The sequence below is a fragment of the Rhodamnia argentea genome, chromosome 2 (genome assembly GCF_020921035.1).
Source record: "Rhodamnia argentea isolate NSW1041297 chromosome 2, ASM2092103v1, whole genome shotgun sequence".
In the NCBI taxonomy this organism is placed as follows: domain Eukaryota; kingdom Viridiplantae; phylum Streptophyta; class Magnoliopsida; order Myrtales; family Myrtaceae; genus Rhodamnia; species Rhodamnia argentea.
Window position 1 is genome coordinate 30,767,514 of NC_063151.1, and position 18,811 is coordinate 30,786,324.

Genomic DNA, 18,811 nt, shown 5'->3' on the forward strand with positions numbered 1-18,811 from the left:
ATGTAAAAGCCTAATGAGACAATATAGGCCAAAGGAGGCATTTCCTACCTATTTCCTATTTTTTGATATTTTCTGAAATTTTCTAATTTTTAATCAATTGATTTTTGTTATCTATTACAAGGTGCACTAGGTCGGGTCCTTGGACCCGACCTGCACAGGTCCGAACCCCGGCCTCTTGGTGTCAATGTGCCGGGTCAGGCCGGGTCTCATGTAGGCCTGACTCGGCGCGAAATTGTATAGAGCCAACCTCGGGCCAACTCGATGCCCGAATGATATACGTCTTGGTCTGGTCAGGTTGAGTCCTTTTTTTTTTTTTAATCAAGCTCCAATATCCCATAGATTTTAGGAAATGGACTCTTTAACTGAGTTATTGAGAAACATAAAAAAAAAATGAGTTATTGAGAGAGTTTCTTTTTAAGTTTACTATTATATTGAAAAGTGAAGAGACATAGTCTGAAGTCTATTTAGATTTGTTTAAAGTAATTTTCACTTTTAATTGTCACCATCACACACATAGTCGATCAAATCAAATTCAATAAACCATGGAACAAACAAACAAAATTTAATCTAGATGGCGTGGCTCTATGCACAATGATTTGCTAATGTCCCTTTCAATATCTACTAGTTTCTAACCTGACTATCAATCGTGCCCCTTCTTTTTTTATTTAGTAGATTTAACATTGATTATGACATTTCAAATGTTGTTTTTTTGTCGCCAAGGGAAGTCCTATGGCGCTTAGAGAGTGGTGTTAAGAGGGCTTGTCCAATATACCACAAAAGAGAGTCGTAGACGAGCGATGTAGGATGCTTCAACACCCCTTGTCATGTGCGATTAAGAAGAACCGTGTGAAATTTGATGAACCGAGAGTCACGCACATGAGACAAATTGAGCATTATCTTACCAGATACTTGCATTGCTTCGAATTAGAAGCTTAAATTATTAAATACAGGGCGACCCCGAAAAAATAACAAATTCGTGATACTTCAACAAGTGCATGTATCGCTTTTGAATCTTGTGAACTGTGAGCCATGATCTTAACGTGTTCCTTGTGTTTTTCCTAGTCCAGTTTCTTACGGCTCTAGCCTCTTGAATTTGTACACGACTTGCCCAACCCTTTTTGGAATTTTCTTTCCTTCTTCCCAATAAGCACCCTCGGTGGAAAACAAATTGTACGTAAGAAAGAACATATTTTGATCTGTGACTGTAGGACCACCTTCAATCAAGAGTTCCAGAAGAAATGTCATAGTGATGATCGATTGACTTTATATTGGTGAATGTCTACTGTAGTTACTTCACAGGCCCCCCTCTCAAGTGGCAAATTCCGCAATTTAAAGCATCGACCACATGAGCTTCGACCCGTAGAGTCTAGCAATATGTTCCCTCGATCTGATTTTATGGTTTGGTGTTGCTTATCGATCCGATTTTATGGTTCGGTTTTGCTGATCCCTTTTTCGCTATCTTAAAAACCTCACCCCATCAATCTGATTTTAAAGTCTCGAAGATTGCTCTTTGCACTCATCTGATCGATTTGCTAAAGGCAAGCCTGGCTTCTATTCGGTCCAACGGAAAGGTCTAAAAAGTACATTTGTTACAATCGAGCCAACATAAACAAGTTTCGACGAAGTTTGACTTAATGTAGGAGCATGAAGATGCTACGACACTCTACCGGAGTTTAATTTGACGGCAAAATGCCAAGGATAAAGATACACGTCGGAGTTTGACCCGACAACGAGAATCTGAAAGCTACAATTAAGGAAATTATATAGAAGTACATTAAGTAGAAATAAAAGATAAATTTTTTTGATTTGTCGGGGGTTCTTCTGGTGGGCATTTTGTGGTATATATAATGTTTGAATGGTAACTGCTTCTTGATGGTTGCGATGCTCAAATAAGCTCCATCAACTATATCTATGTCCCCTATTCTTCATGAACCACTTGAACACGTTCTTCGGTAGTTACCATCACTATGTGTGTAGACGATTATGTAACCGTCGATAATCCTCTAACAACAGTTTAAATCCTTCTGGTTACCTTCATCGATCATGTCCACGTTCTCCATTTCATTGTAAATTCCACAATCGTGCTTTCGGGCAATTATCTTTCACAATGCAAGTATTTATGCAACCGTCCATGATCGTTCCATTACTGAGTGTTTAAACAACAGCCGTTCTTCACTCTGAGCGCGTATTTGTTTCTAATTACTTCAAATTTCTAGCAGCACAACACGTATTGTTGGCTCCAAAATCGACGACTATGTTAACCGATTAGTGCATGAACTCCCCTTCGATAAATTAGTGTATGATGACATTCATATCCTAATACTTGTATTAACTCCTCTTCACGCATTAAACACCTTATGTTTTGATGAGTAAATTTTGGTGTTAATAATTTTTCAAATCATTTATTTATTTTGCGGGAAATAAATAGTCTTAAAAAAAAAAATCGGACGAATGCACGTAACCGCGTGCCTGAAAATGGAAGCGAGTTCGGCAGGCATGAAGTCAACCGCTCAGATTCCTTCGTAACTTCACCAATTGGACAAAGGGGCCACCTGGAAGTCGAGATTAGCCTGCTTTTATTTTAACTCAGTACAATATGACTTGATCGACGACTTCTCCGAACTCGTTCTTCTCGCGTTTTTCACGTCTGGGCCGATGACGGCTTCTTTAAAGTGTCATTTGCTTGCGGTATTTCCGTGCAAATTCTACACGGTCACTGACCACCTCGCGTTAAAAGCTCTTCCGCGCTTCCCCGTCTCTGTGGATTCAACTTCGAACGGAAAGGCTTGATGACTCTAAGCTTCGTTTCGGGGTTTTGGGTTTTGCAATGGGGAAGGTGTGGGCTTGGTGCTGCGATGGAGTCTCTGCAATCGTCTTCGCTGTTTCTTATGCAGTCTCCGTCTTGTTCTTAGCTATCGGTACGTCTGGATTCTTTGCCCTTCGATGTTTCCTTAGTCTCGTCGAAAGAAGTTGTGTGTCAAACATGGAATATCGCATGAAAATCGCAACTCGGGTAAGAGGAAAAAGGAAAGAGCATTGAGCTCGAGAATTTTTCAGTTGGAAATATTACCTCGGTGTTGCTTTCGTAGTTTATCTTCTACAGTTCTTGGGAATGAATGAAGTTGAGTTCAGTATAGTAGGACGTTGATTTTGATTCCATGTTAAATTTCCATTTGACCATGGGACATCACTCTTTTGCAGTCGAAAGTACATCCGGAGCTTTAGTAGGAGTTCTGATCGGCGTGAAAAGCAAGAACAACCTCTTCTACAGCATGGCGATAGGAGCAGTTACCGGCGGCAGGTTCTTGACTAAAGCCTTCAGGATGTCCGTTTCTTTCTGGCTGTCTGATGACTGTTTGTTCAGCAACATTCTTCGATCGGTAAGTTCTCGGCCTCTCGGGGCTCGAGCTTGAGTCAGTCGTAACTTCTTAGCTATTCACTTCCTAATCCCACATCTGCTCTCAGCAGACTAACTCGACTACGGAACTTGATGCCGGGAAATTAGTTCAACAATTGTTGGATAGTCTCACCCTGTCAAGATTAGAGCAGACTCCGGCACATGCATACAACATGGTCAGCGAAATCGCAATGGATGGGGACAGCGTATCGAGGAATTCATCTTATAGGATTCACAAAATCATAATAACGGAGGACCACTTAATGGATTCTTTAGGAAAAAGAAACTCTTGCTCAATATGCCTTCAGGTATAAATTCCTAGACCAGACCGAGAAAATTCGACCCATAACTCGTTTTACCAGGTATTAGAACTCCATTCCATCGATTAATCTTGCTTCGTGTTTACCGATCCAGGACTTCGAATGTCGAGATGCGGCGAGGAGACTGCCTGACTGTCGCCACTTGTTTCATCTGCGTTGCATCGATAAGTGGATTTCCAGGCAAAGATCTTGCCCTTTATGCAGAAGTCCCGTAGTTCAAGTGAATTAATTAGGTTATGCATTTTTTTTTCCACCCAAGTAGTTTAAAGATCACACATTTTTTATTTCCATTTCTTGGTCTACTGTTACATTGGAAAACTCTGGTGAGTTGTGCTATGAGGGAGCTTTTGCATTCAAATTGCTCATCACCTGTAAATATATCCAAACGGAAGGGTAGAAAATGCTAAGTGTCGTATCAATCAAAGACTTAACAACCCTGACTTTGTAAGTATGTACTATAAAATTCGTCTTGGAAAAAGACTTTCTGCTTAACGACGAGCTGGTATATGTCACCATCAGTGACCTTTAATGATAATTGCGAGACTACTAAAGAAAAGAAAGTTGATTATATAACAGTTTTTGGATGACCGTAGATAATAATTAATCAAAAATTATTGTGAGGTCCATTCTCTTAAGAATTTATGTCTCACAAGACACTGTTATTCTCATAGTCATCAAAAACTATTATGCTAATAAAGTCCGAAAAGAAAAAAAAAAATAGGTGAATGCGTGGCATCTTTTCGAGGACAACACCTGTGATAACATCGTTTCCAATTTTCCCTTTATTTAAGCTATAAATTAGACGTTATACTTGATTTTTATATAGTCGACTACTTGTAACATGTCCTAATCCCCATGGTGAGAACAAATTGACAACTGGCACGTCCCTCCCATGAGTGATGTTATAATGGTAACGTGGCAAGTGTCAATATCTGGTTTTATTGTGTTTGGGTGCGAACGTCCTATTGGTGTTGAATTCTGACAGATCTTATTGTATTGCTACTACCAAAGATAATATTCTTAGAAGTGTTACATTTATACGCAAATCGAAAGGGCATCTGCCATATCATAGACAACCAGTTTGTAATTTTTGAAATTATCATCAATATTATTGAGAAGGTATAAAAAGAATATACTGACACAATATGAAATAGGATAAAACCTACTCCATTTTTTTTTTGATCGAAAAAACGTACTCCATTTGATGGGTAAAATATAACAACTTATAAATAGATCTTGCCAACATCGAAACGGTAGATTCAATGGGGAACCGATAGACTCACTTATAAGTAATTTGTAAATTTGCACTACAAAAAAATAAGGATTTAGCCACGGAAAATTAGCGACGAAAAAAAATCGTGGCTAATTTGCGACGAAAATAGCCACGAAAACAAAATTCGTCGCTATTTGCGACGACAATAGTGACTAAAAAATTCGTCTCTGATTAGCGACAAAAATAGCGATGAATAAATTTTTCGTCGCTAATTGGCGACGAAAATAGCGACGAAAAAATATTCGTTGCTAAATTGGAGATGAAACTAGCGACGAAAATAAATTCGTCGCTAATTTGCTACGAAATTAGTGACGAATCACTTTTTCGTCGCTAAATTAGCGACGAAAAAGTGATTCATCGGTAAACGAACTTCTGTAATTTAGTGACCAAAAAATAGTTCATAACTAAATTAGTGACGAAAATCCATTTCGTTGCAAAATGCGTCGCAAAATTTGCGACAAAGGGGATTTTCATTGCTAAATTACAGATTTTTTTTGTTTCTATAGTCCACCAACATCTTTTCTTCGTTAATTTATACAATTAACGATGAAATTTGCAATTCTCATCGGATTAACCACGTTCTACTATAAATAATTCAAACAAATACTTGGGTAAGTGTTTTTGACATGGTTATTTTTTTTCAATTTCAAAGTAATTGTCTTGTCACAAATAGAATTTAATTTTTAAAATTATGGTCTTAATTAAGAGCATTCAACATTAGATATGATATTTTTAATATTTTATAAATCTTTAATTCGTGTTGAGGCACAATGCAAAAAGATAGGTCTTGGATGTATAATAAGAACTTACCCGAACGTCGAGGATTGGCCGATGAGTTTCATCTTGGGTTGAAACAATTTCTGGACTTTGCTCCTAATTACAAATCATTCTCAATTACATTGCTGCTATTGATCCTAATTACAAATCATTTTCTATTTCTAATTATCTTGGTCGATCTCTATGCTGCTGTATAATAAGATAGTACTTATGCTCATTTCTATTTCTATGCCGATGGTTAGTGGTGATACATTTTAAGAAGCTTCAAATTGTGACATCTACTTTTAATGCATACGGGAGGCTGATGCTGTTGTTTTTGTTCTTGGTGAGATGGAGCATAGATAATCTGTTAGCGAATGAGATCTTTTTCCGAGGCAAGGATGAGGCCTTTTTCCGACGAAGATTGTTTCGTCACTAATTTGGCGAATTCTTTTGAATTCTATAGTATAGAATTCGTTGCTAATTTTAAGAAGCTTCATATTGTTTCCATTTTTGTTGCTCATTTAGCAACGAAATTTCCAATATGATCGAATTCCAAACTTGAATTATTTTGAATTCTATTTTTTTCAAAAATAAGAATAGAAAGAAAATATTTAATAATAAATAGAATAAATAAAAATTTAATAAATTAAGAAATTGAAAATATATGAAAATAGAATATGAATAAAAATAAAAAAAATATTCAAATTAGCGATGAATTCATTTTTCCGTCGCTAAATTAGCGATGAAAGAAAAATTTGTAGCTAATAGAATATGAATAAAAATAAAAAAGAATAGGGACAAAAAAACTATTTCGAAACTATTTGGTCGCTCAATTACTGACGAAAAAATGGTTCGCCGCTAAATTAGCGACGAAACAAATCATTCATCGCTAAATTAGCGATGAAAAAACAGGTTTGTCGCTAAATTAGCGACAAAACATATTATTCGTCGCTAAATTAGTGACGAAAGAAATATTCGTCGCTAATTGAACATGAATAAAAAGAAAAAAAAATTCAAATTAGTGACGAATTCGTTGTTTCGTCGCTAATTTAGTGACGAAAAAAAAAATTTCGTCGCTAATATAATATGAAAAAATGAAAAAGAAAATATTTAATTTAGCGACGAAAAAATGGTTCCTCACTAATTTAGTGACGAAAGATTTTTTTGTCGCAAATGGAATATGAATAAAAATAAAAAAAATATTCAAATTAGCGACGAATTCATTTATTTGTCGCTAATTTAGCGACGAAATAAATTGTTCGTCGCTAAATTAGTGACGTATCCTTTTTTTGTCGCTAAATTAGCAATGAATCAGTTATTCGTCGCTAATATAATATGAAAAAATGAAAAATAAAATATTTAATTTAGCGGCGAAAAAATGGTTCGTCGCTAATTTAGTGACGAAAGATTTTTTCGTCGCTAAATGAGCGACGAAAGATATATTCGCCGCTAATGGAATATGAATAAAAATAAAAAAAATATTCAAATTAGCGACGAATTCATTTATTTGTCCCTAATTTAGCGACGAAAGAAATTGTTCGTCGCTAAATTAGTGACGTATCCTTTTTTTGTCGCTAAATTAGCAACGAATCAATTATTCGTCGCTAATATAATATGAAAAAATGAAAAATAAAATATTTAATTTAGCGACGAAAAAATGGTTCGTCGCTAATTTAGTGACGAAAGATTTTTTCGTCGCTAAATGAGCGACGAAAGATATATTCGCCGCTAATGGAATATGAATAAAAATAAAAAAAATATTCAAATTAGCGACGAATTCATTTATTTGTCCCTAATTTAGCGACGAAAGAAATTGTTCGTCGCTAAATTAGTGACGTATCCTTTTTTTGTCGCTAAATTAGCAACGAATCAATTATTCGTCGCTAATATAATATGAAAAAATGAAAAATAAAATATTTAATTTAGCGACGAAAAAATGGTTCGTCGCTAATTTAGTGACGAAAGATTTTTTCGTCGCTAAATGAGCGACGAAAGATTTGTTTCGTTGCTAAATTAGCGACGAAAGAGATATTCGTCGCGAATGAAATATGAATAAAAAGAAAAAAAATATGCAAATTAGCGATGAATTCATTTATTTGTCGCTAATTTAGCGACGAAAGAAATTGTTCGTCGCTAAATTAGTGACGTATCCTTTTTTTGTCGCTAAATTAGCGACGAATCACTGATTCGTTGCTAATATAATATGAAAAAATGAAAAATAAAATATTTAATTTAGCGACGAAAAAATGGTTCGTCGCTAATTTAGTGACGAAATATTTTTTCGTCGCTAAATTAGCCACGAAAGATTTTTTTCGTCGCTAAATTAGCGACGAAAGAGATATTCGTCGCGAATGAAATATGAATAAAAAGAAAAAAAATATACAAATTAGCGACGAATTCATTTATTTGTCGCTAATTTAGCGACGAAATAAATTGTTCGTCGCTAAATTAGCGACGTATCCTTTTTTTGTCGCTAAGTTAGCGACGAAAATACGTTTCCGTCGCTAAAGTCTCCAAACAAAACCCATTTACTGCGATCTTTCTTTCCCTTTTCCCTCTCCATCCCCAACCTTTTGACCCCACGCCTCGACTCCCTCCTCTCGCGGCGCTTCACATCCCTCAAGTCCATCAACCTCAATCCATTTCGCGGCAATCCGTCCTCCGTCCTTCGTCCTCCGCCAGATCGCGCAGTTCCCATTGCCCCTCGAGCGCCTCGACCTCTTGAACTAGGAGTTCCTCCGCTTCGATGGGTTGCGCAAGATGGGGTCCAAGTTCATGGCTTCGAGGCCTTGGTGCTGTCCAAGATTTGGCTTCTAGGAGACGACGATCGCCTGCTGCATTCCTTGACTGCGAGACGCCGATCTGAGCCGCTGGCCTGCACCAAGGCGCCTCCTGCCAGAGAAGCATGGAGTTGGAGAAGGTTGGATTTTGGTTTTCTTGGCATCTTGTTTTTTGTTCAGTGTTTGCAAATTTCGTTTGTTTCACTAGAATTTCTCTTGGGCACGCAGTTTTTGGTCGATGCTGGACTCTGTGAGAGCCAAGAGGAAGCTTTGAAGATAGAAATGATTCTCCGTCGGATTGGGCAGGTAAATTGTGGGTTATACGTGGTTTAGATATTGAGGATGCTATTGCTTGGATTGAGTTTAAATCTGCGTATTGATGTCTTATTGCACAAGAGGTCTATGATTCGTAGTTAAATTAATATTCCATGGGAGGAGCTGTTGTTGGTTAATCTTTTGTATTTTGTTTCTGCCAAGTCTGACGATTTATTGAAAGTAGTGAGGCCATTCTATGTTACTTTTTTGTGCTAATCACAAGTATGAAATTCGATTTGTAAATGCCGTTGGTATCTGAGGTATGGAGTTGTTGGTTCAAGTGTCGTATGCATCCTGTAGAACAATAGAGTCCATTTAGGACCCATCGACAGTTTCTGAGCAGAAGCTTGATCATGTGGTAGAAGAACTTGAGGGCACGCCAGATCAACGCACAACAAATAAACAAGATAGAAGAACTGTGGAAGACGAATCCTGATGCTTCCCTTGAGGATCTTGAGAAGCCTGGTGTGGATGATGAGCCTCAACCTGTAGCACTGAAGTATGAAGATGCATATCAGGTTCCTACATTGACTGTGGTTCAGAGAGTGTTCTTGATTACTAATTGTGTCTAACTTATGGATGTTGCTGTTCGCTGCAGTATCAAAATGTATTTGCTCCGCTCATCAAGCTTGAAGCTGATTATGACAAAGTATGTGGCCATAATCTTTCTTGTGCTCTCAGTTCTTGTGTTACAAACTTTAACAGTTATTGGTGATGCCTTTATCTTGCAAACAATTACTCGTTTCTACTATGTATGCTCTGTTGAGAAGACACTTCTACTTACCTGTTCGGTGAAGCTTAATATCCCATTTGTATTACTGAATTTGTTGTAGATGATGAAAGAATCCCAGAGCAAGGACAATGTCACTATCTGATGGGATATTGGTCTGAACAAGAAGCGCATTTCATATTTTATTTTCCCAAAGGTGACTCAAGATGTGTTTATTCTTGCAAAATACATTGTTTTTTTTTTCTTTGCTTTGCTGCTAAGTTAAGATGCATCTGTTGTTAATTTAGGAAGACAATGAGTTGAGACTAATGCCTGATGATGAGTTGAGGCTCCGTTATTCAGGAGATGCTGCTCATCCAGCATGGCAATCTGTGGGGCATGTGGTATGTCTTTTAAATTTCTTATGTGCCCAAAAGATATATTAACTCTTCTTTCTTGTGTTCTAGGGGCTCACCTAATACTTTTTCATTTCAGATTAAGCTAACCGCACAAGAAGAGGTTGCTTCCCTTCCTGATGCAACCTTAATAATCTGGTGTTTTTTTTTTTCCTTTTGTCCATAAATCCTACTATTAGACCCTCATGTTAGTCCCATTGTCCATTGATATGTCAAACTTCAATTTTTAAGGGTGATTTGGCTTAAAGATATCTCGTTTTTCTATTTTGTGTTATTTGTGTCTGTCAGTTTATATGCCCCTGCTTATTTTCTTTCCATGTTCACCTTCAGATTGATTGACTGGGCACATGAAGTTCTCTCTTCCAATGAAGATGATGTCATGGCCCCGAAGTTGTTTCTTCAGAAGATCTGGTGTTGCTTGCTAGAGATAGCATTGTTGCAGTACTTAAGAATCTATGTTAAGTGAATGGTAGATGAATGGTTTTTTGTTTCTTTAGAAAACTCTCTCTTCCAATGAATGGTAGATGAATGTATTTTGTTTGTATATTATTATAATATTTAAATCTTGCTTTATCAATGTGAAATACAAATTCTAGAAATTAATTTTATTTTTAAGTGTATATAAAATTGAAAATTAAAAAAAATTATTTTATTATACGATTACAAATTATAAAAGTTCATTGCAAAATTCGTCCCATGCTTGGCCGTCGCAAAATGCATGGCTGAACAAATTTCATCGCAAAGTTCGTCGCCAAATTTATCCTCGAACAACGTTTGTAGCAACAAAAATTTTCGTCGCAAATCGTCGAAATTCGTTCGTCGCAAATTAGAGACGAAAGTATTCGTCGCAAAGTAGCGACGAAACGTGTTTATCGCTAATTTGCGACGGAAAAAATTCGTCACAAAGTTCGTCGCAAATTAGTGACGAACTTTAATTTTTCGTCGCTAAATTTTGCGATGAAGAATTGGCGACGAACTTTTTTTTGTCGCTAATTTTCATCGCTAATTTGCTACATAATATATTTCGTCGCAAAATTCGTCGCTAAATTAGCGACGACAAAAGTCTTTCGTCGCTAATTTGCCACGCACGTATTCCGTCGCAAAATGCGTCGCTAATTTGCGATGAACAATTTTGTCGCTAATTTGCGACGGATATTTTTTCGTCGCTAATTTCGTCGCAAATTAGCGACGAATTGTAAACTTTTCGTCACTAAATTTTGCGACGCCGTATTAGCCACGAATTTTTTTTCGTCGCAATTTTCGTCGCAAAATCAATTAGCGGCGAATTTTGCCAAAATTTTCGTCGCAAATTTCGTGACTAAAACCTTGTTTTTTTGTAGTGTTGCCTAATACAATGGCTGTCATTCAAAGGGATGCATCTCTTGATAGGTAGTTGATTGACTAGTCTACAACCAAAATTAATTATTGTCTTGTATACATGATTCTATCTAGCTAGTGACTAAGATGATACATTTAAACATTGAAGAGAGTTGATTACCCTCTAAGGAAAGTGAAAAAAAAAAGTAACAGATAAAGATTCGAATAATCAATTTTGGAATTTGGATCCAACCAGATCTGATTCGAGACCGTAATGATATGTATCTATTATCTAATGATACAAAATTTGTTGTGGGACGTTAATAGAAATCCTTCATTTAGTGAACAGGTTCTGTCCATGAAAGGCAACATTTAAAGAACGTAAAACTAGTGGATTTAAACCTTATGTGGCTATTTTAGAGCTTCAATAGAGAATGTGGTGCTTGAACTTCTGTAGGGAAAATTGTTCAAAAGTCCTAAACCTATTATAATGGTAATTCGGTCCTAAACTTTTCAATTTGACCAAATTAGTTCTAAAAATTTGATAATCTTTCAATATAGTCATTTTGGCCAATTTTAACCGAAAATCCCTGACATTGACGATTGTAAAAATTCCAAAAATTCAGAAATTGTTTAAAAAAAAATTCAAAAAGTTAAAAAAAAAAAGATTGAGAAAAATGCAAAAAATTGGAAAAATATTCCAACTCAAAGTCGACCGTGCCACGTAGAATGTCAACGCTGATTGGGCTGCCAAGTTAGTTATTTCCAACCAGTTTTGGCTACAATGGAAGATCGTCAAATAGTTTAGAATTAAATTGGTCAAATTGAAAAGTTTGAGATTAAATTAACCCCTGCACAATAGATTTAAGACTTTCTAGAAAATTGTCTCAACTTCTATAGGCATCCATCCAAGCTTTACTCTTCTTCACTCAGTTGTTTATGCGTTTCATAAAGACTACTTTCATACTTATCAAAATTGTACGACTCGATCCAATTCGAGACCCTAACAACACACATCTATTTAGTCCTTTACTTTTTAATTTTATCAATTTAGTCATAAACGTTTTAGTGAAATTCCAGTGAAGCCCTTTAGGTCAAATTTGACCAGAAATCTCTTACAAGACGATCCAATCATCGTTGGCCGTCGCATATGGCACGTTACCGCGTTAGCGATTTTCGGCAAAAAAGTAAAGGATTATATTGTACTTAGACAAGACTCCTTATATGTACGAACTTGTTATCAGAAATAGACTAAGGTTTCTAGATTTGTCCAGGAAATTCATGGACTTTGCTCTAGCAACTGATGACATGTCACATATGCATTCCCTCTTATCCTTTCTGAACATACCAGAAGATTACAACATATATCGGAGGATATAGAACCACGACAGCAATGTGTTGCTTATCACGCCGCGACAAGCCACCGTCTCGCACTTATCAGCTGGTGAATGCACCTTCTGTACTTCCTTACCTACTTTCGCGGCGAACGTTTATTTGGAAACAAGTATACTATAAGTATCAATAGTTATGTATGATGCTCATTTTAGTATCAAAAATTTCAAAAGAATCGCTTAAGTGCCAACTCCAATCTAGTTGACCGGAAATCCTACGTGGATTTTTTATTAATATCTGAGCTGACATGATTCGCCGAAAAGTCTATTTGGACTTCCACGTGGACTTCTAACCTTGTAAGTAAACTAAAAAATTTTAAAAAATTAAAATAAAAAATAATTTAAAAAAGGGGGCCTCGTTTTGGTGGTGAGGGCTGTGTAAGCCCTCGCCGCTGCCGCCCTACCATCGCTTGCTATGGTCAACAAGGGTGGGGACGGTTGGCGAGCCCACGTTCGGCAAATCTACTCTATACCAGATGAGCAAAGCGTTTGAAGAGAAGATATTCCTATGGGAAATTCCATATGAACACCATGCGGGCTTCGCAAAGGTGGTTCGATCACGCGTAGAAGGTGACGAGCTTCGAAGCGAGGAAGCTGTCGGGGACGACGGAAGATGAGGCAATGCTTGCATGGAGCTGCTTGGCTTGGCAAGTGAGCCTTGTGCTAGGTCAAGCCTCGCTCGATAACCACCGCGGGCCATCCCTCACCCTCGTCACCTAAACAAGGCCCCATTTTCTTTTTAATTTTTATCTTATTTTTAATTATTTTTAAAAAAATTTAGTTTATTTTTAAGGTTAGAAGTCCACGTAGACTTTCCGGCAAGTCGCCTCAGCTCATATATATATAAGCCACGTACGATTTCCAGCCAAGCAGATTGGAGCTGACATTTAAGTGATTGTTTTGAAAAAGTGAGGGCCTAATACCTAAAAATATCCCAACTTTAGCATTTATCTCAATTATATCCAAAACTTTTTTTGCCTCATAAAAAACCCTGAACTTTTAATTTTGTCCCAATTCTACCCCATAATACCAAAAAACCCCCTACTTTAATATTTGTCCCAATCATATCCAAAATTATTTTTTTGTTTCATAAAAAATCTCCAACTTTTACTTTTGTTCCAATTATACCATGGTTAGCCTTTCGTCCGGAATCACTATTAATTAATCCTAAGTGGCTTGAATTTCCTCGTCGAACTTACCAATGAATTCTTGAAATTCAAAAATAGCAGATTTTATGGACGATGAGATTTGAGATCATTCGTCCAAATAATTAGATCTCCACGTCTAACTGTTCTTTAGGCTATTGAGTATTGGGGATAATTTGAAATGCGCCATCTTGAATGGTGTTGTATCTCTCTTCAATTTGTGGGGGAATCAGACGACATAAGAGAAATTAGGATTTTTTTTTCGTATCAGTTTTATTGAGATATAATTCATTAATAACGTGAAAATGCCACGTAAGATTAACTAATGGTGATTATGAACAGAAGACTAATGGTGGTAAAATTGAGATAAAAGGAAAATTTGGGGATTTTTTATGAGATAAATAAATAGATTTGGATATAATTGGGATATATACTAAAGTTGAGGGTTTTTTGGGTATTAGGCCGAAAGAATTGAGACAAAAATAAATGTTGAATTTTTTTTTTTTTTGTATTAGATCGGTAGAATTGAGAGAAAAATAAAAGTTAGAGGTTTTTTATGAGACAAAAAAAAATTCGGATATAATTGAGACAGAGGTTAAAGTTAAGTTTTTTTTTTATAATGTGCCTTAAAGGGAGCGTCGTACGTAGCTTTTGGTATTTTTAGCGTATTTCTCTCTGTTCCATCAATAGGTAAGTTTTTTTTTTTTTTTTCTTTTGATCGGACATTGACAGGTGAGTTTGGGGTTCATAATGTGTCCACTCTAAAAGCTGAGAACTAAGAAATTCTAGGTGCAGTCCACGTTAAACAAACGCAAACATAATTTCTGTCGGCGATTCAAATGAAGAATTCTAGGTATATCTTTCTGCCCACGGAACAGTTCACTCGACAACTACAGCCCTGAAAATTAAAGAAGGGATTTTACTTTATTTTTTTTCATCCGACAATGTATAAGGGACGAGTATACAAGGACGAATGAGAAGTGAGAAGCTAGTGAGCCATCATAGGTTGCTCCTCAGAGCTGGTGTTGCTTCAGGGAAGCCAACAGATGAGACGAGAGAGCACCGTCGAGTGGTGACAGCATCGAGATGAATAGAAATCACGAATCATTACTTGAAAAAGGGAAATGGAGGAGGAAAACCATGCAGGACAATCCAAATGGTTCGCACGAGAAAGAAAGAGAGAGACCGAATCCTCTGGAGATAGAGCTTCTCGTCCAATCACTGCTTTCATAGCTTGGATATCTAGCCCAGGCGCGCAAGACAACACTTCTGACCTAGAATTTTTGCTTTAGAAGTATTTATGGAGCATAAATAACACAACTTCTGAAATAAAAATCTATTTGATTACTTAGACGGTGCATGAAAACGTTTCAAAAATAGAATTTTTGTTCCAAACCTATTTCTGGAACGGAAATTCGTTTGGTAACGTAATTCTATTTTTCTATTTCTGAAACAAAAAGTTGTTTTAGAAATAGATTTGAAGGAGAAATAAGAAACAACAATTTTCTACTTCTCCGAGAAACAAAAATAGAAATCTCATTTTTTCTCAAATGGCCACCGTCACCGACCACCACCCGCCGACCACCGGTCACCGGTCGCCACCGTCTGCCTACCCGCCGCCTGTCTCCGGTCGTCACATTTTCCAGAAGTAAAAATTTTCAACGATTGTCAAATAATTTCAACTCTATGATAAAAATTTTTACGTCGTTATCAAACGCATTTTTTTGGTCAAAAACTCATTCAGAAACAGAAATAGAAAAAACTATTTCTAGCCGTAAATCTATTTCTGAAATAGAATGGTTATCATTTACCCCCTTAATTTCATTTTGTTTTACTTCTGATATATATATTTTTTTACTCCAGAAGTAGTTTTGGAACCACTTGAATAAGTAAAAAAAATTTACTTCTTTCGAGAAGCAGAAAAACCAACTTTTGCTCAAATGCAAAAGTAGAAAAATCAGCTCCTAGCTAGAAGTTAATTTTTATGGCGGAATTGTCTATATGCAAGTCATTTGTAGATAACTACTAAAGATAAAAAAAAACAGCTTTTTCTATAGACTTTATTTGTTTTGAAAAAAAATGATTTAAAATTTAAGCATGATTGCTTGTATCTCTTACAAAATTTAAGAAAGAAAAGTATTTTAATCTGTCATAAAAATGTTTAAAATAAAATATTTTTATTGACTATATATTTTAAGTTTTTAAGAAAATATTTTTAAATATTTCTTTTTTTGCAAAATAAATGGAGCCATAGTTTTGCAACTTAGACTTTGCCATAGGTGACTTCATGATTATCCTCACAATAAGTTTCTAATCAGCAATCGCCTGCATGGCAATACAAAAAATTCGCCTCCTCAGCAAAGTTAGAGAGGAGATAATGCGGAGGAATTTATTGTGACTTCTCACAAAAATTTAAAAGTGAATTTGTTTGGTCAAAATTAATACTTTGCCAAACATTTACTTAAAAATAATTCGTTTGTAGCATTAACGAAGATTATCTAAAGTTACGTAAACTATTATTGTTAAAGAAAATATTTTATATTGACTAATTTTTGTAAATAATTTAACCAATTCTTCCAAAAAAATATTAGACATCTCACAAACCAAAATAATTAGACTTTTCCTTTCCCAGAAAATGAGTAAAACTCAACTACATTTTACATAAAAGAACGATTTAAAACCTTCCATAGAATTATGGTTTGACATCTTTAGAAATAAATTTTAGTAGTACGAGAAACTAAATGTTAGAAATGTAAATGATACCAATATCAACGAATCTTTCTTTATAATAAGACTTGTCACACATATCAAGCACAGGCCTATCGAGTGGGATGGGTCGGATCAAGAATGATCCGATTCACATTGATCCATTTTTATGCAATACTATTCTTGTTAGGAGTGATCGGTTCTAGGGCGGTCGAATGAAACCGGTGGATTATTAGTAGGAGCGAGCAACACGGACTTTATTTTTAATATATTGATTAAAATTATATCTTTTTAAAGAAATAAAAAGATAACAGGTGGATTATAAGGAATATATTTAAGAAATAAAAAAATAATCGATTTGGTTTCCTCTTGAAATCGAAAATCGAGAATCACCAGGTCCAATTTTATAGAATAAGGAACCGGCTGGTTCGATCCGATCCAGGCTATTCTCGGTTCGATTAGTCAATCTTGCTCATCCCTAATTTCTGTGATTTATGCCCGACCGTCCCGGACCCGAGCTTTAATTTTTTTAGTAAATTTTCCCCTTAATTATGAACAATAGCATACTTTAAAATATGAAAAACAAATTAAACATGGAAAAAATTAGCAAACAGGTAATTACAAAAAAAATTGATGGATCAAATTATTAGAACACATCTCATGTTGTTTTTTTCTAGCTAAAATTTTCAGCCAATTTACCAAAAGAGACCATATCTGAGAAGATATACACGAGAGAAACTCTCGAAAACATTAAAAGGCCTGAAAGTACTCAAAGATTTGAAAATACGAGTCTAAATTGCCATGGTATTAATTTCTCAGTCAACAAGAGCTACGATACTCTGATCTGACCCATAATATGATAAGAGTAACATCCCTCGTGATTGAGGAACTAATTATAATACACTTAAAATCGTATGATTTACCAGTATATTTTGAGAAATTACCCAAAAAATTTTCAAATTTATTGTAATTGTGGCAATTCTCAATCCCAAACCTTTTTTTTTTCCAATGCAGTACTAAATATTTTGCATTTGTATTAATTCAGTCCTTCCGGCTAAAGGCATCAAAATGGGTTGAAAATCAATATATTAACCCATATTAAATGAGATGGATCAAATATAGGTTAGTCAAATTTTAATAAATGGGTTGTTAATGAGTTTGAATTGTAAACTTAATTATAAGTGGGTTCTAAATGAGTCTAAAGACAAACCCATCTTTTAATCAATTTACAACCCATTTAATTTATACAGGTTATTAGTTGAGTCATGTGCCTCTTGAACAATTTTTATATTTATATTTTTTAAATTTTGAGTTCTTTTAATTTATATATTTTTTAATTTTCCTTTTTCTCTATTTCTTTCATATAACAAATTAAAAGTCTAGTTGACGTTCACCTGCCAACCGCCACCCTCATGGCCGATCGCCACCGGGCAATTGGGCAAGTGGCCGTGGCGGGTGGGTTGCGGCGGGGCGAGCATGAGACGAAGCAAGTGCTTTTATTTCTTTTCTTTTTTTTCCTCTTCTTCCTCTAGCTCATCTCCCGACCGACCAAAGTTGATTGGAAGGAATGAATCCGTACAAATGATAAATGTTTATGATTGAATTGCAAAAAAAGAAGAAAAAAGATTAACACTTTTTTGGAAAATTTTTACATATATTTTTGTATGCATAAAGAATACACAAAGAGAAGATTTGGGACTAATTACATTCACTATCTCAATTTGAAAAAAATTGGTTTAATCATGAATTTTCTTTTTCTTCGTAATATTGAAAGAAAGGGTTGTGCTCATGCACCCACCCAAACCCAAGATTCAAGCTGCTCAGGGGGCCAAAGGCCCAACGCTTCAATCTACTCTGGGCCTAAGGGAGTGGGCTGGCGGAATGTGACTGGGTTGGGCTAATGATTATTCCCCAATTTGATGAAGCTATCCCAATTATCTCAGTGTGTTTGGTTCATGAAAAATAAAAAAAGAAGTTAAAAATTATTTAAAAAACGCTTATATCTCTTGGAAAAATTAATGAACGGAAAATATTTCATTATCGATAACAATTTATGCCTAACTATTTTCATGGATGATGAAAATATTTTGCATTCATTCATTTTTACAAATGATACAAACGTTTATTTTTTTGAAAAATATTTTTCAAATCTGTAATATTCCGCGAAACAAACACACCATGTGTGTCCGATATTCCATCAATTTTCATCGTGTATGAATCAAAACACGGTTTTGGACCTGTTTTGCCTCCTCTGATTAGTTACAAAATGAAATTCATTTTTGG

At 35.6% G+C, this 18,811-nt stretch overlaps 1 protein-coding gene and 1 long non-coding RNA gene across 2 annotated transcripts; both read left to right on the plus strand.

Moving 5' to 3' along the window:
* Nucleotides 1-2,725: 2,725 nt before the first annotated feature.
* LOC125312553 (NEP1-interacting protein 1-like) lies at nt 2,726-3,992 on the plus strand. The gene is made up of 4 exons (XM_048274751.1): nt 2,726-2,918; nt 3,202-3,380; nt 3,469-3,705; nt 3,812-3,992. Exons 1-4 carry the CDS (start codon nt 2,828-2,830, stop codon nt 3,944-3,946), a joined length of 642 nt encoding a protein of 213 aa, XP_048130708.1. The 5' UTR covers nt 2,726-2,827; the 3' UTR covers nt 3,947-3,992.
* Nucleotides 3,993-9,222: 5,230 nt separating this feature from the next.
* On the plus strand, nt 9,223-10,077 carry LOC115734724. The gene is made up of 5 exons (XR_004014694.2): nt 9,223-9,362; nt 9,443-9,493; nt 9,678-9,770; nt 9,862-9,957; nt 10,049-10,077. It is a non-coding gene; the product is annotated as an uncharacterized LOC115734724 (long non-coding RNA).
* Nucleotides 10,078-18,811: the final 8,734 nt, after the last annotated feature.

Coding starts and splice junctions, on each gene's coding strand:
- LOC125312553 (XM_048274751.1), top strand. CDS start 2,828: ATGGGGAAGGTGTGGGCTTGGTGCTGCGATGGAGTCTCTGCAATCGTC. Junction 2,919..3,201: donor CGTCTTGTTCTTAGCTATCG/GTACGTCTGGAT, acceptor ACTCTTTTGCAG/TCGAAAGTACATCCGGAGCT. Junction 3,381..3,468: donor TCAGCAACATTCTTCGATCG/GTAAGTTCTCGG, acceptor TGCTCTCAGCAG/ACTAACTCGACTACGGAACT.